This window comes from Papio anubis, chromosome 1 (assembly GCF_008728515.1).
Source record: "Papio anubis isolate 15944 chromosome 1, Panubis1.0, whole genome shotgun sequence".
NCBI lineage: Eukaryota > Metazoa > Chordata > Mammalia > Primates > Cercopithecidae > Papio > Papio anubis.
The window spans coordinates 161,157,617-161,179,212 of NC_044976.1; the positions used below are offsets into that span (position 1 = coordinate 161,157,617).

At 40.7% G+C, this 21,596-nt stretch overlaps 1 protein-coding gene across 2 annotated transcripts in view; it reads left to right on the top strand.

Moving 5' to 3' along the window:
- The first annotated feature begins 9,273 nt into the window (after nucleotides 1–9,273).
- The window catches only part of KIF14 (kinesin family member 14), a 66,421-nt gene continuing 54,098 nt past the window's right edge, over nucleotides 9,274–21,596 (top strand). For both annotated transcript variants that reach the window (XM_031657342.1, XM_031657343.1), the window contains exons 1-6: nucleotides 9,274–9,605; nucleotides 10,315–10,389; nucleotides 11,104–12,345; nucleotides 14,376–14,630; nucleotides 15,460–15,547; nucleotides 20,621–20,719. In XM_031657342.1, the coding sequence (XP_031513202.1) occupies nucleotides 11,234–12,345; nucleotides 14,376–14,630; nucleotides 15,460–15,547; nucleotides 20,621–20,719 (1,554 nt within the window). In that variant the 5' untranslated portion in view covers nucleotides 9,274–9,605; nucleotides 10,315–10,389; nucleotides 11,104–11,233. The remainder of the gene's footprint in view (nucleotides 9,606–10,314; nucleotides 10,390–11,103; nucleotides 12,346–14,375; nucleotides 14,631–15,459; nucleotides 15,548–20,620; nucleotides 20,720–21,596) is intronic.

The window sequence follows — 21,596 nt, forward strand, 5'->3', positions numbered from 1 at the left end:
AACTCCTTGGAAACCCACTTTCCCTCATGTGAAAACAGCAATAATCATAATACCTACCTTATAAGGTTATGGAGTTAAATTAGGTTATTTCTCTTGCACAAAGAAATGACTCAATCCTTGCTGGTTATAATGATTTAATCCAGTACTTTCGTTTCACAAGCGAGGGATCTGCAGTAAGGAGACTTATCTCTGGTCTCACCATTAGGTTGAGACAGATCCTCAGCTAGAATCCAAAGTGCTCTTATCACTTTTCCATAGCTTTTGCTTTGTCCTTTGCATTTTAAAATTATTAATTTCCTATTGCACCTTTTCGTTATAGACCCCAAGTGCAACTAGATACAAACACCAGGAAAATACATACCACATTTTAATAATTTAAAAATTGTGAAATTGGCTAAATTGTAATAGATTTCATCTTAAGAGAGCATTAATTAGAATGAGTTAATCATTTTTCTTTAAATCTTACATAATCTAGAAAGCTTCAAATGTGCCAGCTTTACTGCGACTCTTTCCACGTTTTCTTTCTGTTTGTCTCCCTCTGGTGGGTTAAAAAATACTTGCTTTTATTAGGTTGGTGCAAAAGTAAATGCGGGTTTTGCCACTAATGGCAAAAATGCCCTTGACAGTTGCCCTTTTATATCCACAAACATGAGAAGCAATTACTTGACATAATCCTTTTTATGCTGTTTTTTAAATTAGATGATTGATTTATGTGAATACACAAACTAAAAACGATTAGAAAAACAACTACATTTTTGTGGATATAACTAATGTATATGGATATAGAATGGCAAAAATGCCATTAATGGCAAAACCAGCAATTACTTTTGCACAAACCTAGTATTTTCAGAAGTACCGTATGGGTTATTTGGGATAGGTTTTACTCTTTAAGAGTTCATCTGTTGTCTCCTGGTTCACGATGCAGAAGCTCTAGAAGACTGCCTTGCTTAATGGGAATCTTTGCAGAAGCTCCAATTCAGGCAGGGTAGAAACAGACCCAGGACACCTGTTCCCTAAACCCACATGAGCACCAGGAAGCACATGTGAAGGTGCATATGGTATATTCAGAGAACTACAGTTGCTTGAAGTGACTGAGAAGAAAGTACAAGAAATTAGGGGGTAAAGGCTGAGGCAGGAGACCAAACAGAAAGGGAAGCAGGGGCCAGGTCATGGGGCCTTTCAAGTTATGTTTGAATTTTATTTTGTAGACAGGTAATGAAGGTTGCATTAGTTAGAATTAGGCTGCAAAAAGAGAAAACTCAATTAAGTGGTTTTTTAAAACAGCAGATGTTGGCCAGATGCGGTAGATCACACCTGTAATCCCAACACTTTGGGAGGCCAAGGCGGGCAGATCACTTGAGGCCAGGAGTTTGAGACCAGCCTAGCCATCATGGTGAAACTCTACTAAAAATACGAAATTAGCCAGGCGTGGTGATGCGTGTCTGTAATCCCAGCTACTTGGGAGGCCGAGGCACGAGAATTGTGTGAACTCAGGTGGCGGAGGCTGCAGTGAGTTGAGATCGTGCCACTGCACTCCAGCCTGGGTAACAGAGCGAGACCCTGTCTCAAAATAAGTAAAATAAATAAATAAAAAACAAGTGTTTATTTTTGTCTTATGAAAAGAAGTCAGGAAGTAGTAAGTCCAGGGTTTTAAAGCAAGCTCCCTGTCATCAAGGATCCCGGCTCTTTCCAATTCCTCCCTTCCGAGGGTGTGGCCTTTATCATCATATATATTTATCTAGTTGGACATTTACACTGGCAAGTGAAATTCATTTTTTTCCCAGAAAATAAACTAACCCATTTCTATCCCCAAACCAGTTCTGCCCCTTTGTTCTCTGGCTCCTCATTGTACTAGAAGAAAGAACAATGATATGAGAGTGAGAGGAAGGTGTGGGGAACTGGAGCTTAGGCGAGTATCTTGGAAAACAATAGAGGAGAGTTTTAAATGATGTAGAGAAGTAACATGAAGTCTGAAGCTTAGTTTTCATTAGAGCTAGCAGTGAGGTTACTGGTGACCTTGGAGAGGGTGTGTCTGCACTTTTTTGTAGAGCAGAACCCTGTTTCACGTTGAAGCTCACTGACTAGAATCACACCTTTCTTGCCTCCCACTATAATGATAATGATGGAATCGAATCGTTGGGGAAGAAGTTAGTTGCCAGTGAACTGAGGAATGAAGGGAAGGAAAAAAAAGTGGCTAGAGAAAGTAAGAGTCAGCCTTCAAGAAACCCTAATGAAGAGGCAGTGGCCTGTCCTCATTCCTAACGTGCTCTTGACCCAATGTTCCTTGGGGTTAGCATCCAATATAAAAGAGCTGTGCACACCTCAGTTGTGTTCATGGAAAAAGTCGCAAACTCTCTTACTGATTTGTACCTTGTTTTTTTTTTTTTTTGTTTTGTTTTGTTTTTGTTTGTTTTTTTGAGACAGAGTATCCGTCTGTCACCCAGGCTGGAGTGGTATAATCTCGACTCACTGCAACTTTTGCCTCCTGGAATCAAGCGATTCTCCTGCCTCAGCCTCCCGCGTAGCTGGGATTACAGACAGGTGCCACTACGTCTGGCTAATTTTTATATTTTTAGTGTAGACGGGATTTTGCCATGTTGCCCAGGCTGGTCTTCAACTCTTGACCTCAAGTGATCCACCCGCCTTGGCCTCCCAAAGTGCTGGGATTACAGGCATGAGCCACTACACCCACCTATACCTTCTACTTCAGCTGCGTTCCCGTGGTTACAGGGGTCCGGCTTATTTGGGGCGCTGGTGGCCTCTACTTTCCCCTTGGTTTAATGACAGTTTTAACTGCTCAGCACTTTCCTTAGAACACAGTCTTACTGTGTTTTTCCTTCTGGCTGCTACCACGTCCAACTTCCCAGGCTAACAGCTCTGACCAAGCTTCTCTTGCGTGAATCCAAAGGGCATCACATCCCTTCTTGACCTGGTGTACTCTCTCTAAGGGGAACCTGAACATGAAGCAAGATAGATATGGCAGGAGCTGGGGAGCAGGAAGGGGGTGTCTTTTCTTATTTTTTTCAGATAACAGAGATGCTGAAAATGGAGGGAAAGTAGGGGATATTTGATGTAGGGAAGTCCCTGGAAGATAGGGGAGATGAATCCAGGACACAGGTGTAGAACTGGCCCTACTAAACAAGGGCTTAAGTGAAGGTAAGTTTGAAGCAAAGGTGAATAAGATAGGAAACTAAGAAAAAAATATATTTTCAGTAGAGTTATCTTAGGTGACTGAAGATTCAGTTGGTTCTGATTTAATTCACACTTATGTAGTCTTTATGTTTCATACAATATACTTGGATGGAACATAAGGAGATTATCATACACGTTATCTATTTTCATATACATTATCTATTTTAATTTTCACAAATACATATAACTATATCTAGTCAAAATGTATCAACTTAGATTTACATACAGTAATATGTCACATTTTATTTATTTTTATTTTTTGAGACAAAGTCTTACTCTGTCACCCAAGCTGGAGTGTAGCAGTGCAACAAGGCTCACCGCAGCCTCAACCTCCCTGGCTCAAGTGATCCTTCCATGTCAGCACCCCAATTAGCTTGGACTATAGGCGTGCACCACCATGCCCAGCTAATTTTTTGATTTTTTGTAGAGACAGGGTTTCCCTGTGTTACCCAGGGTGGTCTTGAACTCCTGGGCTCAATCCATCTTTCTGTCCTGGCCTCCCAAAGTACTGAGATTACAGGCATGAACCACCATGGCTAGCCCCATATGTCACATTTTAAAAGGTGTTTCACATATATTATGAAAATTTATTTTTCTAGCAATTACTGCTGTATAGCTGGCATGCTAGCCACTGACTCAGAGGAACTAAGCCTTGAAATGAACTAAGGAACTAAGCCTTGAACTAAACCTTGAAATGAATTGAGAAGTCTTGAAATGAATTGAGAAGCGTCAGGTTGCCTGCCCTAGGAACATCTTGCTGGCCAGATCTTCAGTTTCTAGGTTCCTTTTTCTTGTCTTCCTTCAAAGAGCGTATAAGATCTGAATTTCTAAAAAATTTAAATTGGAGCAAAATAGAGATAAGGACTGCTCTGTCTTAGAGACTGTTTCATTGTTCTCTCCCGGTTTTTTTTTTTTTTTTTTGAGACAGAGTTTCACTCTTTTTGTCCAGGCTGGAGCGCAATGGCGCGATCTCAGCTCACCGCAACCTCCACCTCCCAGGTTCAAGTGATTCTCCCGCCTCAGCCTCCCGAGTAGCTGGGATTACAGGCATGCGCCACTATGCCTGGCTGATTTTGTATTTTTAGTAGAGACGGGGTTTCTCCATGTTGGTCAGGCTGGTCTTGAACTCCCGACCTCAGGTGATCCACCCGCCTCGGACTCCCAAAGTGCTGGGATTACAGGCATGAGCCACTGTGCCAGGCCTCTCTCCTGGTTTTTAATAGAGTACAGGGAGACCATTAAAAAAGGACTCACTATTTCATCTTGTTGGTTATTTCTAGGGATTAAATCATAATCCTCATTCTTCATAAAATAAAATATGTCATTATCATTATAACAGGGAGCCCATAAAATGCACAATCCCAGTTCCTCAGCACCAGCTTGAACAGGGCTTTTCAGTGCCTTGGAGAGTTACATTAGGATACAAAATTTAGTAGCTAACATTTATTGAGCATTAATCCTCTGCTGGGTTCCATGCTAAGCACTTTGCATACATTATCTAATTTAATCCTCATTACGAGTCTTCAGGGTAGGTAGTATTATCTTCTGCAGTTTCCAGATGAGAAATTTGAGTCACCCAGAGGTTAAGTGACTTTCTCTGCTAGTCAGCTGTCAACAGGATTTGCAGAGAGAAGCGCCATCTCTGTGTAATAAATAACAGATCAAAATCCCTCTTGTGTAAACTGGAGGTGGTTCACAGGTGACCCTTGATTCTATGGAGTATTAATCCTGTGGTTAGAATTAAATTGGGAGCATCTAAGAGAAAAAGAATAAGAAGAGGGAAGTGGCCGGGTACGGTGTCTCACACCTATAATCCCGGTACTTTGGGAGGCCAAGGCGGGCAGATCACCTTAGGTTAGGAGTTCCAGACCAGCCTGGCCAATATGGCGAAACACTGTCTCTACAACCAGGCATGGTGGCAGGTGCCTGTAATTCCAGCTACATGGGATGCCGAGGCAGGAGAATCACTTGAACCAGGAGGCAGAGGTTGCAAGGAGCCAAGATCGCACCACTGCACTTCAGCCTGGGTGACACAGTAAGACTCCGTCTCAAAAAAAAAAAAAAAAAAAAGGAAGAGGGAAGTGTGGTTAGTGTTAGATGATGGTCCTAGGAAGGCTCCATGCCAGGCACTGGAAGGCAAGGGTGAGACAGACAAGGTCCTGCTTCATCCTGGGTTCACAGTCTGGTGGGGCAGATTATGATTTAGTCTATAGGCCAGGCATTGTCTGGTCCTATTTATATTTAATTCATAATTCTAATTGTAATGGACACTTCATAGTTGTAACAATTTATTAGGTTTTCCTCATTTTTATGCATTTAAACCATTCTTTCATGGTTGTGTAGTTCAATTTTTTTTTGCCAGTTTGGAGCCAATATAGATAGACAATATTCCTACATACTTTTTGGTTTCTACTAAAATATTTTCTTTTCTTTTTTTTTTTTGAGATAGAGTCTCGTTCTGTCGCCCAGCGCAAGCATCTCAGCTCACACTGCAAGCTCTGCCTCCTGGGTTCATGCCATCCTCCTTACCTCAGCCTCCCGAAGTTGGACTACAGCCTGCCAACACACCCTGCTGATTTTTTGTATTTTTAGTAGAGATGGGGTTTCACCAGAGCTACACAGGATGGTCTCAATCTCTCCTGACTCAGATTTCATCTTTGGCCTCCCAAAGTTCTGAGATTTACAGCCAGAGCCACCATGCCTGGCCTAAAAAATTTTCTTAGAATTCGTTTCTGTAGTACATTTACTAGGTCAGGGTATGAATATCTTTATGATTCTCCCAGTATATTAACACATTGCTTCCTTAAAGGGGTGTTATTTACTCAGCGAATATTTATCGAGCATCTACTATATATCAGGACTTATACTAAGCACTAGGGATACATTACAAACAGACATGGTCCCTGTGCTCAAAGAAGCATACCAATTTATGTCACTAGAAATGTATACTTTAGACCGCGTACGGTGGCTCACGCCTGTAATCTCAGGTCTTTGGAAGGCTGAAGCAGGTGGATCCTTTGAGCCCAGGAGCTCTAGACCAGCCTGAGCAACATGGCAAAAACCCTTTCTCTACAAAAATAAAAAAAAAAATAGCCGGGGTGGTGCGTGCCTGTAATCCCAGCTACTTGGGAGGCTGAGGCTGAGGCTGAGGCGTGAAGATCACTTGAGGCCAGGCTGTTGAGGCTGCAGTGGCCTGAGATCACGACACTGCACTCCAGCCTAAGTGACAGAGTGAGATTCTATGTTTTTTTTTAAAGAGAAAGGAAAAGAAATGAATACTTTTAAATTTTGGTGTAAATCACCAGCACCAAAATTATAATTTTTAAAAGCTTGTAGCTAATTCTTTTTTAAAGTTACACTTAATGGTCAGGTGTTTGCATTTCATTTTTATATAAATTATTTTTGTATGTATGTGAATTCTTTTTTCTTTCTTTCTTTTTTTTTTTTGAGATAGTTCAGAAGAATTAGGCTGGAGTGTGCATTTGTATCTCGCTTACTGCAACCTCTGCTCTGTTCAGCGATTCTGCTCAGTCTCCCAAGTAGCTTGAATTAGTAGAAATACCAATATCTCCAGTTAATTTTTGTATTTTAGTGAAGATGGTTTTCATGTTGGCCAGGCTGAGTGGAACTCCTGATTCAGATCCACACTGCTGAAGATGTCCAGTGCTGAGATTATAAGCGCGGAGCCACCGCACTGCCTCTAATCTTTTTGTGTGAAATACCTTTGCCCATTTTCATAGTCCATTTTTAAAAATTCTATTTATGAGCCTAGTTTCCTTTTAAAATTGAAAAAGGTCTGCCGGGCGCGGTGGCTCAAGCCTGTAATCCCAGCACTTTGGGAGGCCGAGGCGGGCGGATAACGAGGTCAGGAGATCGAGACCATCCTGGCTAACATGGTGAAACCCTTCACGCAAAATACAAAACTAGCCGGGCGCAGGGCGGCGCCTGTAGTCCCAGCTACCGGAGGCTGAGGCAGGAGAATGGCGCGGAACCTGGGAGGCGGAGCTTGCAGTGAGCCGAGATCGCCACTGCACCCAGCCTGGGTGATTACAGCGCAGACTGGCCTCAAAAAAAAAAAAAAAAAGAAAAAAGGTCTTTATATTTTCTGTCATGTTTAATATATATTTCCAGTTACCTTACATTTTAATTATTTTGAATTATACATGTGTTTAAAATTTTTATGTATTTGAGTTTGTCTTTGATGTATCTTGCTTTGTTTCTAAATTGAATGATCATTTTCCCATATATGGGATACTTTTTTTTTTTTTTTTTTTTTGAGACGGAGTTTCGCTCTTGTCCCCCAGGCTGGAATGCAATGGTGTATCTTGGCTCACTGCAAACTTCCACCCCGGCAGGTTCACGCAATTCTCGTGGCCTCAGCCTTTGTGCAACCGGGATTACAGGTGCCCGCCACTTCCTGGCTAATTTTTGTATTTTTAGGAGACACGGGATTTCACCATGTTGGCCAGGCTGGTTTTAAACTCCTGACTGAAAGTGATCTGGCCACCTTGGCCTCCCAAAGTGCTAAGATTACAGGCGTGAGCCACCGCACCTGGCCCTGATAAATGTTGTATTCTATTTTCTGATAGTTTCCTTATACCTTAATTTTAATTGGATTTAGAATGATTTTTAGAGTAAGTTTTAGAATGACTACTTTATCATCTGCTTGGTTTGTCTATATAATTGGAGTTACTTATGGTCTCTATCTCAGTGAATACTTCTCCAATATCTCTGTACTTTTTTTTTTTTTTTTTTGAGACGGAGTCTGCTGTGTCACCCAGGCTGGAGTGCAGTGGCTGACCTCAAGCCACTGCAGCCTCCGCCTCCCAGGTTCACTTATTCTCCTGCCTCAGCCTCCCAGTAGCTGGGACTACAGGCTCGGCCACCATGCCCGGCTAGTTTTTGTATTTTTAGTAGAGACGGGAGCCACCATGTTAGCCCGATGGTTCATCTCCTGACCTCGCGGATCCACCACTGCCTCCCAAAGTGCTGGGATTACAGGCTTGAGCCAAGGCTCGCCATCTTCTGTATCTCTTTTGCCTGTTTGAAAAACATTGTTGCTTTACACTATCTATTTATCTAGTCTTTCTCATTTATCTGTATTTTTCAGAATGCATTTGTAGTTTTTTCCAGATTTCGTGGCCCACGGGCCTGGGCTACAGTGGCTCACCCTGGCAGATTACAAGGTCAGGAATTCGAGACCAGCCTGGCCAATATGGTGAAACCCCGTCTCTACTAAAAATACAAAAATTAGCCGGGCGTGGTGCCACGTGCCTGTAATCCCAGCTACTTGGGAGGCTGAGGCAGGAGAATTGCTTGAACCCGGGAGGCGGAGGTTGCAGGGGCCACTGCACTCCAGCCTGGGCAACACAGCGAGACTCCGTCTCAAAAAAAAAAAAACCAAAAAACAAAAAACGGGAACTTTTACTGAAACGGAGTTACACTGTATGGCGGCAAGAACTTTCGAGTTCTAGTTATGCCACTGCTAATTGTCTGATCTTTCACAAGTTTAACTCTAAACCTCAGTTCCTCGTCTGTAAACTAGGGATAACATTAATATTTATTATTACAAGATTTTCAGGACTGAGTGTTTAAAAATTCATATAAGACATTTAGCATATTTCCTACTTGAACGCCTGGCGTAGGAAACACTAGAAAATTTAATTATTATGATTAACATGGGGGCAAATATCCATTTACAATGTGAAGACTTCGATGTAATGGCTTCTTTTGGATTAAAGATCGACAAGAGTGTCACTGTCGTGCTTTTCGTTTAACACCCACTTCAACGAGGTGCCCGCTGCGCCCGCGACCGCCGCCCCTTCCACCGGTCGGATTTAAAGCGGACCAAGCTCCACGCTTTAGCAGAACCCGAGGAGCGGCGGGAGCGTCGCCTGGGAGATGAGGGTAGGGCAAGTCTAGCATTCAGGGATGGCAACGAGAGCCCAACCACCGGCACTTCCGGGGGCCGGGAGGAAACGAAGGCGCGGCACCCGACGCAACGCCCAGCAGCCAATCAGAAGGCGTGGCGCCCATTCAAATTGCGGCCTTCTGGGGAGCCGGCGCTGGAGGTGGTGAGTGGCGTGGGGACTGTCTTGAGGGGGGGTCCCCAAGGTGTTGGACTCTGCGGAGGGGTGAAGTTTCGGCACTGGGGAGGGCGTGCGGACGCTTTCCGTGCAGGCGACCGCTGCGCTGCGTGCGGGTGGTCTTAGCTCCGTTCCCCCATTCAATTCCTCACAATTCCAGGTCGGCGGCAAAGGGGTCCCCGAACGAAGGGCGCAGGACAGCGCCCTTCTCTCTGTCTTCGTCTTCGCCCTTCTCTTCGTCTCTACTGGGACCGAGAAGGCGGACTTCATGGCCGCTGGGCCCGCGGGCTTCTCCCCGAGTCTCCCCGAGTCGGTTGGCATTAAGAGGTAATTCTTAGTCATAGCCCCTAGTAATGACTAGCAGAGAAAGAACACAACCACCGGATGTTTTGGTTTGAATTCCTTGTATTCCTTCCAGTGCTCTTTAAAATCTGATGGCGAAACTCCTCAATTTGTGCAAATCGCAAATGGTTTTTAGTTGCAAGAGAATTTACAGAATCTTTTATTTTTGCCCTTAAATTCATTTCATAACAGGAGAATTTTGTATTTTGAGTTGAAACGTTGATGGGAGATGCTTATAACCTGACGAATTTTTTTTTGTAACGACTGTTATTTATGTAAACATTTAAAAGCCTCATTTAAAAATTACCTTCCATTAATTTGTTCCTCGATAGCAATAATCTTTGCAACAGTTTGAACCAGTGTCATTTGACAGGTTAGAACCCGGCATGCAAATTTAAAGTCTTGTTTACATCCTTGTAAGGAGTTGGATACTAAATTGACTAAAAGCCAGATCTCTTAGCTGTCACTGCTGTTCCCTTTCTTTAAAACGTTAATACCTGATAGATATTGTTGCTGTATATTTACATACACCTCTGTATAATTTGTGTTACTGCTAAAGGGCAGGTTGTCTGTTTATCTAATCTTGCATGGTTTTTCTCAACACAATTAATTTACAGTTCTTATTGTACTTACTGCCTGTGGTACTTGGGAATAATCTGCCTCCTGACACCAATCAATTTAATCTTCTCTGTAGGCATTCCTGTATTCAACATACATGGGCTGGGCGCGGTGGCACACACCCGTAATCCCAGCACTTTGGGAGGCCGAGGTGGGTGGATCACAGGTCAAGAAATCGAGACCATCCTGGCCAACAAAAATTAGCTGGGCGTCGTGGTGGGCGCCTGTATAGTCCCAGCTCCTTGGGAGGCTGAGGCAGGAGAATTGCTTGAATACGGGAGGTGGAGGTTGCAGCAAGGCAAGGTCCCGCCACTGCACTCCAGCCTGGCGACAGAGCAAGACTCCGTCCAAAAATATATATATATATATATATATTTATACAAATAAAATAAACCTTCTTATGGAACATTGGTGAAAAAAAAAATACTTTGCTCCACACTCTGATTTAGGTGCTAGGGTTTCCTTTAGTCCTTCCCACTCCCCAAGCTGGGAGTACTTGAAAATCTATGTTGACATGCACTTTTTACATCTCCTAAGTCACTTGACACATTTGGCCTGATATATGGCTTATCAGTATATTTATTCTAGACTAAAGAAATGGGAATTGTATTCTTGTCTTTGAAGTCTACACTATCTATCAGAGGGCCTGGCACTAGTGGAAAGTTAGTCAATATTTGTTGAATAATGATGGTAAGTTCTCTGAGAGACTTGCCTGAAGTTGCTTGGAAGCAGTATCTGAGCTGCAGATTGTGATCTATTGTAATATATGCCTCTGGGAATTTACTTACACGATGGGATGTTCTCTATATATTTTTGAAGCTTGTTTGTAGTCTATGTAATCTAAATCTTTTTTTTTTTCTTTCAGTTTAGCAGATATTTTCAGAAACGGATACATAAGAAATGGCTGGAAATCAAATGAATGTCCAAAGAAGAGCTTAGGGTCTTATTCTTTTTTAAAATAACTGTCATTATTCTTTTTTAAAATAACTGCCAAAATGTCATTACACAGTACTCATAATAGAAATAACCGCGGCGATATTCTTGATATTCCTTCTTCCCAAAATAGTTCATCACTGAATGCCCTCACCCACAGTAGCCGACTTAAGCTGCATTTGAAGTCAGATATGTCAGAATGTGAAAATTATGATCCATTATTGAGATCTGCAGGTAAAGTCAGAGACATAAATAGCACTTACGTTATTTCTGCCAGTGAAAAAACAGCAGACATGCCCCTTACCCCTAATCCTGTAGGTAAATTGACACTTCAGAGAAGAACTACAAGGAACAAAGAATCATCTTTGCTTGGTAGGGATTTGGAAGACACAACTGAAAAAACAGCAGAAACACATCTTACATTACAACGTCGTGCTAAAACAAATTCTGAAGAAAAGTGGAAAACAGCTGAAACAGATTCTGTCAAAATGACACTGAATGTGGGAGGTGAAACAGAAAATAATGGTGTTTCTAAGGAAAGTAGAACAAATGTAAAGATTGTAAATAATGCTAAAAACTCTTTTGTTGCCTCTTGTGTACCTTTAGATAAAGATCCACAAGTCATTGAAATGATGGCTGATAAGAAATACAAAGAAATATTTTCTGCCCCCAGTAGAGCAAATGAAAATATTGCACTTAAGTACTCAAGTAATAGAGCACCCATTGCTTCCCTGAGTCATACTGAAGTTGTTAGATCAGGACACTTGACAACAAAACCTACTCAGAGCAAGTTGGATATCAAAGCGTCAGGAACAGGAAACTTGCATCATAGAACTATTGGGAAGGAAATTGCAAAAACTTCAAATACATTTGGGAGCTTAGAAAAAAGAACACCTACAAAATGTACAACAGAACACAAATTGACACCAAAGTGTGGTCTGCCTCAGCTTAAGAGCCCAGCTCCATCAATACTGAAGAATAGAATGTCTAACTTTCAAGTTAAACAAAGACCAAAAAGTTCCTTTCTTGCGAATAAACAGGAAAGTTCAGCAGAAAATACAATCCTTCCTGAAGAAGAAACTGTAGTTCAGAACACCTCTGCAGGAAAAGACCCCTTAAAAGTAGAGAATAGTCAAGTGACAGTGGCAGTACGCGTAAGGCCTTTCACTAAGAGGTATGTGACGCCTTTTAAAATCTAAAGCCAAGCAGTTACATGTAACGTACCTTTAATTCCTCTCTGCCTTTGGAAGATCTGTATTCATGCATCTTCAAACTTGAAACTTGTTGGCAATATTTTTATATAGAGAGAACTTTTAGGTCTAGTTGTAGTGTGTTGATAATTTTTGATGACTGGCTATAAAATTAAAAAATTGAATCACCATATTTTATATGTTGAAGTTTCTCTAGATATATTGTTTTTAAAAAGTCTGAATAAGTCACTTAGGTCTCTAATGAAATCTGCTTTCAGATCTGCAATATATGCTGGAATGTTATACCTATCCCTTAAAAAGAGCCGTAACAGGCCAGGTGTGGTGGGTCACACCTGTAATCCCAGTGCTTTGGGAGGCCGAGGCAGACAGTACACTTGAGGCCAGGGGTTTGAGACCAGCCTGGCCAATATGGTGATACCCTGTCTCTACTAAAAATAGAAAAATTAGCCAGGTGTGGTGGTGCACACCTGTAATCCCAGCTACTCGGGAGGCTGAGGCAGGAGAATCACTTGAACCCGGGAGGCAGAGGCTGCACTGAGCTGAGATCAGGCCACTGCACTCCAGCCTGGGTGACAGAACGAGACTCTGTCTGTCTCAAAAAAACAAAACAAAAAAAACAAAAAGAAAACCATAACAAACTACTGGTTCCCTAAAGAGGTCCTTTCAAAACCCTTTCCACAGTAGTGATTACCATCATCATCGTCTCTGATTACTATATAGTAGTTATAAATGCAGTGATGCATTAGATTTGATTTTGATGGCAAAAAATCTCTCTCTAAAAGTGGTTGTGGGTGGGAAAGACACAGATTAAAGATAAGGTTGGAAAAGATGGACATGAGAAAATGTGAATGTGACAAAATATAATTGTTTTAAAATATTTTGATGTAGTTGTTTAAAATATTTTAAGGGACAGTGAAAAACTTCACAGGATTAATAGTGTTTAACTTGAAGCTGTGTATCTAAGCAAGTTAGAAGAGGATATGGTGACCACTGCATTGGGGCAGGAACCTCCAATTTGAACCTAAGGGGTCAAGTAGTTAAAGGCAAGTTATACAGTACTGTAGAACCTTTTTTGTGCAAATGGGTTAGTATTAAGAGGGAGAACTGAGGGTGAGTTGGTTTGAGAGAATTGGAATACCTAACAGAGCCTCAAGAACCATGATGGGAAGAGAAACAATAGAAAGAGCTGGTAGGGACAAAACGCAAGATGGATGACTATACTGAACTTATTAAGGAACCAAATGCCTGATTCCAAACTCATCAGACAAGACTTGAAAGCAGGGCCAGGGTAGAGTACTTGTCAAATTGATGAGACAGGGGTTTTTTCCAGAATAAATTCTGATTTAAAGCAGTCACAGAGTCAGGCGTGGAGAGGGGAGGGAGTGGATATCTGGAGCCAGACAAGGAGTGATGATGTTTTTCTGTAGATCTAAAGTTAGTGAAAGATTTCCACCTAAGTCTCAAAGGGAAAAAGGGTATACATGAAGATTCATGATTTTAAGGGAGAGAATCTAGAGGAAGGAGGAGAGATCTTTAGTAGCCAAGAGAGACTTATGATTCAAACTTACAGTCAACTGAGTTTGTTAAAATTATATTTGTATTTTATGCTAGCTTTATTTAGATTGGTACCCCCCAACTTTGTATAATAAAGATGTTTCTAGATTTGAACGAAGAGTATAGGTAGATTATAGTAGGTGGGATGGCGAAAGGTGTAGTTCAAGAGAAAAAAAAAAGAGGAAAAAAATCTTGTAAAAGTAGGATAGGTTTTCTGAAGAAATCTGGAATTTTCCCTTTGGGGGCACTGAAGCCACAGGAAATATATTTTGGAAACCCACTAAAATTGTTTGCTTATCTGCATTTTCCACATAAAACTAAAGGATTATCTTGCCTTGGAAGATTGTTTAAATAGTTTTGAGGTATTTATTATGTTCTGTGAGAATAATACCCATGACAATTTTAGTTACTTGATTTTTTTCTTTGTGCTTCTTTCAAGAGAGAAGATTGAAAAAGCATCCCAGGTGGTCTTCATGAGTGGGAAAGAAATAACTGTGGAACATCCTGACATGAAACAAGTTTATAGTTTTATTTATGATGTTTCATTCTGGTCTTTTGATGAATGTCATCCTCACTATGCTAGCCAGACAACTGTCTATGAGAAGCTAGCAGCACCACTCCTAGAAAGAGCCTTTGAAGGCTTCAATACCTGTCTTTTTGCTTATGGTCAGACTGGCTCTGGAAAATCATATACGTAAGTTGTATTGGAATGCAATTATCCAAGTGTTTAAATATACTTTTGTGAGAAGTGGCATGGGGGTGATAGAAAGAATATAGTTTTGAAACCACACAGATCTTGGCCCAAATCTCATCCATTTTATATACTAGTTCTGCAAACTTGGGCAATTTACTTAGCCTCTGGGCTTCAGTTTACACATTTACCTTGATACAGTTCATCTTGTAATTATCACTGGCCCCATTTTACTATACTTTATATATTTTATGTAAACTGAGGCCCAGAGAGGTTATCTTATAAGTATTTTGGCGAGAATTAAAAGTAAGGCGTCTAAGCTAGATGTGGTGGCACACACCTGTAGTCTCAGCTACTTGGGAAGCTGAGGTAGGAGGATTGCTTAAGCTCAGGAGTTCGAGTCCAGCCTGGGCAACTTAGTCGCCATCTCTTAAAAAGAAAGGAGTAGGGGGACATCTGATAAATGGTAGCTATGATAATGATACCTGTCCTAGAAGGAAATACTCAGCATTTTAACAGTAGCTAACATTTGAGTTCTTACTATATTCCAGGCGGTGTGCTAAAGACTTTGCTTATATTCTCTCACAGCAATTCTCTGAATTAGACAGTTTTATTATTCCCATTTTACAGTAGAGGAAATTTAAGTTTAGTGAGGTTGAGTATCTTGGAGTCATGATTTGGACTCAGGCAGATTTGACTCCAGAGTCCACATTCTTAATTATGAGATTCCATGAACTTGCTTCCTACTCCCTTCCCTGCCTATTTCCCCAAAAAGAATAATAAAAAAAAAGAATTAGTTTTATTTCCTCCTTATTCATAATATATTTTTCAGGATGATGGGATTTAGTGAAGAACCAGGAATAATTCCAAGATTTTGTGAAGATCTTTTTTCTCAAGTAGCCAGAAAACAAACCCAAGAGGTATGTTCTTATAGTACCTGCAAGCTTCTTATCAGAGTAGAAAATAGTCAAATTAAGTTGAAATCAGTCATGACCACTAGGGAAATACTTAATGCAAGATCAGTTCTAATTTATAGATCACTATTCTTTGGAACAGTGGTATGGAGAGGGAGGGTGGAAATTCTAAATTCAGAATCAATTTCACCTGGTGGGCAGTGATAGCGAGGTTGTCTCTTCTGTCTTCTCTCGTTTTTGCTTTACTTTTGTGTATACGTAGAGGCTCACAAATGGTAGCTATGTGCTATTATACATGTCTTTGTAGTCAGATAGGTGCACAGACTTAATTAAGGACAGCAGGCATAAACTTTTGGACAATGTGAATCAGAAAGAGTAGTGAAATTGGGATTTGAACCCAGAGTTGACTTCAAAAGCCACACTTTTTCCACTGTATTATACCTGAATAGGTTGTACTGGCTTCCTATTTCACTTATTCATTTATACATTCAGCTAGCTTTTACCGAGCATTCTGCTGTTGCTAGGCAGCTTGTTAGATCAATTTTTTTTTTTTCCTCAAATTTACTTGGTCATAAGAATTACTGGGGATTCTTGGCAGGGACATATATGTGCATGTGTATGTGTGTGTGCACACTTGCTAAAAATCTCTTCTGGGGGTTCTGAGTCAGTTGGTCTGGTGTAGAGTTTGGGATTTTACAATTTTCATGCTTTTCCTCCAGTATTTTTTATGATAAGGGAAATTGGGAAAATTGTGCTTGATTAGGGGTCTGGAGTTAAAAGACCCAGTTCCTGTATTCAAAGGAATGTAGTGGGAGAAATAAGTCAGTTAACAGCCAAGTACAATCAATTAAATGCTAAGCAAACTAAAGTAGATGCTCTAATAGAACATGTAAGTGAAAACATACAAAGTTGGAGGGAGACATTCTCTTAGAAGAAGGAGCAGCTGAGCTTATTTTTGAAGGCTACATAGCATTATTAGCTTGGTGAAGAAGGGGAGAAGGACATTCCAGGAAGAGGGAGCAGCATGTACCATACATGTACTATGCTTTGCTTTCAAAGCAAAAAAGTAGGGAGCCTTTGGGAATCTATAAATTGTTTACTTTGCTTTGAGCATGGAATTTGAGGGTGGAGAGTGAAAAGAGAAGAAACTAGAGGGTGGGTGTGGTGGCTCACTCCTGTAATCCCAGTACCTTGGGAGGCCGAAGCGGGCAGATCACCTGAGGTCAGGAGTTCGAGACCAGTCTGGCCAACATGGTGAAATCTGTCTCTACTAAAAATACAAAAATTAGCCAGGTGTGGTGGCACATGCCTGTAATCCCAGCTACTTGGGAGGCTGAGGCAGGAGAATTGCTTGAACCCGGGAGATGGAGGTTGTAGTGAGCCAAGATTGCGCCACTGCACTTCAGCCTGGGCTACAGAGCGTGACTCCGTCTCAAAAAAAAAGAATAAACTAGACAGGCAAGCAGAACTTGACTCATGAAGGACTATCTTAGTAAGTATAACTGGTAAGACTTGCTGATTATTGGAAATGGAGGATGAGGGAGAGAGAATTCAATGTTGGACAACCAGATTAGATATCGATGTCATTTTTTTGAGATCACAAGAGGAAAAGTAGATTTGAATAATGATGAGTTCTGTCTGCTCTGTAGATATACTGCCTGTCCTCTGTCTTCTTCTACCCTCAACCTCTCATTCCCAGTAATTAAACTGAAAATAAGAGGAATATGGGGATCAATAGAAACCTGGTGGTCTTGAGACTATGAGAGGAAATATGATTCAAGTCCAAGTTTAGTGGGCATAAGGGAGTGAGAAAGCTGTGGGCCTGTAGGGTAGAGTCCTCTATTGGCTGTTCACATTTTAGAAGGATAGTAATTTGAAGGTAAAGCCAGGGAGAGAGAGATAAGTGAAGCTGAAGCAAAGTTGAGGCAAAGGTCTTTGGAATTATTTCAAAGGATGGGAGGCTCGGAGTTTTGCATGGAATGACTATGTCATTGGATGGCATAGTGTAATGAATGCTTAAGAGCATGGTCAGCCAGGCATGGTGGCTCACGCTTGTAATCCCAGCACTTTGGGGGGCCGAGGCAGGCGGATCACTTGAGGTCGGGAGTTTGAGACCAGCCTGGCCAACATGGTGAAACCCTGTCTCTACTAAAAATACAAAAATTAGCTGGATGTGGTGGCGGTCGCCTGTAATCTTAGCTATTCAGGAGGCTGAGGCAGGAGAATCGCTTGAATCCTGGAGGCAGAGATTGCAGTGAGCTGAGATCATGCCACTGTACTCCAGCCTGGGTGACAGAGCGAGATTCTGTCTCAAAAAAAAAAAAAAAAAAAAAAAAGAGCTTGGACTTTGGAGATACATTATTTGAATTTGAATCTAAGCTTTATCACTGCAGTAGAAATGTGATCTTGAACAATTTACTTAATGTCTCTGTGTTTCGGAACAGAAAATAGAGATGATATTGACAATATCATTCTCATAGATTTGTTGTGAGGATTAAATGAGTTGATCTATACAAAAGGGTTTGAAGAGTGCCTGGTACATAGTGAACCCCACTAAATGTGGTTACGTCAGGATGGTAGAAGATAATAGTATGTGGATGGGGGTAAGAGAAGGTGGTGTACAAGCACGATGCCAGGAGCCTCAAAGGAGAAGAAAAAAGTGGGTCCTCTCCAATGTGGCCCCAACTACCTTTTCTAATTCGTTCCCTACACCACATTTTCATTTCTAAGACTTCCTGGAGCTTCTGTAACATAAAATACTACTTTACATAATAAAAGCATTATTACATATTTATTGAATTCTGACAGCCCCCATCCCTGTTCATAGCATTTGGCAATTACCTTATAATTACTTGGTGTTCCCATATACCTGGTCTCTTTGTCTGGAAGTGTTTTGTTTCTCTCTCACGACACCAACTATATTCTGTCATTTATTACTCATGTACTATATTGCATATCCAATTAGATTCTGAGTTCTTTCCGGATAAAACCTATGTCCAGTTCATCTCATATTTTCCCACAGCTCCTAGAAGAATGCTTTGTACCTCATAGGGCACAATAAATATTTGGTGAATTGAACTTAAATCTCTTTGACACTCCCTTGAAGCTTCCAATTCTGTTAGATGCTTGCTGACTCACTTCTGGGTCAGTGGATGAAATTTACTCTCTGATAAGGAAACTATGCCCTGTCAGAAGAACTGTTTGGAAGCAAAGTTTTCCCTTTTTGGCCTCTACACTGTATCTTTCTGAGTCAAAAGGAGGAGAAGCTCAGCCCACTTAGTCTAATGATTGCTTTCTGCCCCAATCAGGAAGAATTAATTTAAGGTTCCATCTTACCAGACAAAATGTCAACCTACAGGGTGTCTTTCCTATTTTGAGCACATGCGGTGCACAGATGCTGCTGTCCTTACCCAAGAATGCCCTACCCCTCTTTCTGGTTTAGTCTACTCTGTCTCTCATGCCTCACATTCTATTTCCTCCTTCCCTGTTCTCTCTGTCCATCTAAATTTTCCCTTTTCTGATTAGTCATTTTATTTATAGTCATCTCATTTTGTTGCTTAATTAATTTTCTATTGCTATGTTTTGTCTGTTGGAAGGTATGTTATATGTCTCTGAGATCTTAGCCTCATGGGCAAGAACCTTGTCTTACAACTTCTTTATGTCTTTCTGACAATAACCTAAAGCCATACACACAGTAGGTAGGTACTTAAGAAATGCTTATTGGATTTAATTGAACCTTATGTAGAAGTTAAGAAGAAATGCAAGGACTTTTGTTGTTGTTCATATTAAAAATTTTTTTATTGAGATAAAATTCATATAACATCAAATTAACCACTTCAAAGTATACAATTCAGTGGTATTCACTACATTTCTAATGTTGTACAACTATTACCTCTAGTCCTAAAAAATTTTCATTGCCCTCAAAGGGGACCCTCTACCCATTAAGCAGTCACAATCCATTCCCCCTTCTCCCCAATCCCTGGCAACTACTAATTTGCTTTTGTTCTATGAATTTACCTGTTCTGTGGAAATTTCATATAAATGGAATCATGCAGTATGTGATATTTTGTGTTTGGCTTCTTTCACTTAGCATAATGTAAGGTTCATCTGCATTGTAGCATATACAGTACTTCATTCCTTTTAATGACTGAATAATATTTCATTGTATGGATATGCCAGTTTTGTTTATCTGTTTATCAGTTGATGGACATTTAGGTTGTTTATACCTTTTGGCTATTGTGAATAGTTCTGCTGTGAACACTGGTGCATGTTTTTGTTTGAATACCTGTTCTCAATTGTTTTGGAATGTATAGGAGTGGAATTTCCAAATTTCTATGGTGATTCTTTCTTTTTTTTTTTTTTGAGATGGAGTCTCGCTCTGTCGCTTAGGCTGGAGTGCAGTGGCACGATCTCAGCTCACTGTAACCTCCACCTCTCGGGTTCAAGTGATTCTCCTGCCTTAGTCTCCCAAGTAGCTAGAATTACAAGCACCGGCACCACGCCCGGCTAATTTTTGTATTTTTAGTAGAGACAGGGTTTCACCATGTTGGCCAGGCGGGTCTCGAACTCCTGACCTCAAATGATCCTCCCACCTCGGCCTCCCAAAGTGCTGGGATTACAGGTGTGAGCCACTGTGCCCGGCCTGGTAATTCTATTTTTAACCTTTCAAGGAACTGTCAGCTATTTTCCAAGTGGCTGTACCATTTTACATCCACTAGCAATGGAGGAGGGTTCCAGTTTCTCCACATCTTCACCCACACTTGTTGGTTTCCACTTCTTCTTCTTCGTATTATTGCCATCCTAGTGGGTGTGAAGTGGTTTTTCACTGTGATTTTGATTTGCATTTCCCTACTGAGAAATGATGTTGATCATCTTTTCATGTGCTTGTTTGCCATTTGTACATTCTTCTTCGGAGAAATGTCTATTCAAGTCCTTTGTGTATTTAAAAATTGGGCTGTTACGTTGTTGAGTTGTAAGATATTTTTATATATTTATATATTTTGGATGCTAGATCCTAATCACAGATATTATTTGCAAAACATTAAAATAAATTATATGCTGTGTTTCTATTTCTACTAGGTCAGCTATCACATTGAAATGAGCTTCTTTGAAGTCTATAATGAAAAAATTCATGATCTTCTGGTTTGTAAAGATGAAAATGGGCAGAGAAAACAACCAGTAAGATTAAAACAATTTATTATTTGTTTTGAATTTCTGTTCTTATAAATGCATCTAATTATTTGCGTTCTCTGGATGATATAGCTTAAAGTTTTACTAGAAATATATGACAGCAAATGTTTGGATCTATAGTCCAATTAGATTATTTAGAAAATAAGTGGAACATTGGCTGGGCGCAGTGGCTCACTCCTGTAATCCCAGCACTTTAGGAGGCTGAGGGGAGCGGATTGCCTGAGCTCAGGAGTTCAAGACTAGCCTGGGCAACACGGTGAAACCCTGTCTCTACTAAAATACAAAAAATTAGCCAGACATGGCGGCTTGCGCCTGTAGTCCCAGCTACTCGGGAGGCTCTGGCAAGAGAATTGCTTGAACCTAGGAGGCGGAGGTTGCAGTGAGCTAAGATCGAGCCTCTGTACTACAGCCTGGGTGACAGAGTGAGAGTTTGTCTCCAAAAAATAAAAAATGAAAAAAAGAAAATAAGCAGAACATTATCATTAGTAGAAATTAAATTAGTTGTTAGATTTAACGTCTTTATTTTAATAAAGAATTGTGTAAAACTAAAGATAAAATAGTTGTTCCAAGATTTAGTTGGACTATGTAAGTTGAACACCAGATCCCTAATAGTCTGTAAGCCAAAACGTAGTAAAACTTTTTAAAATTATATTTTATTATAGAATATGTATTTCAATGGGTTACTTTGCAAATTCATACCTTGTAGATAATCTGTGAATAGAAAGTTTCACAATTATATCATTTTTTTAAAAAACTGCTATTTGAATTTAAAATTTTTAATTTTGCAATGGACCTTGGAGCACAATAAACAAAAATCTAAATAAGTCAGCCAGGCGCGGTGGCTCACGCCTGTAATCCCAGCACT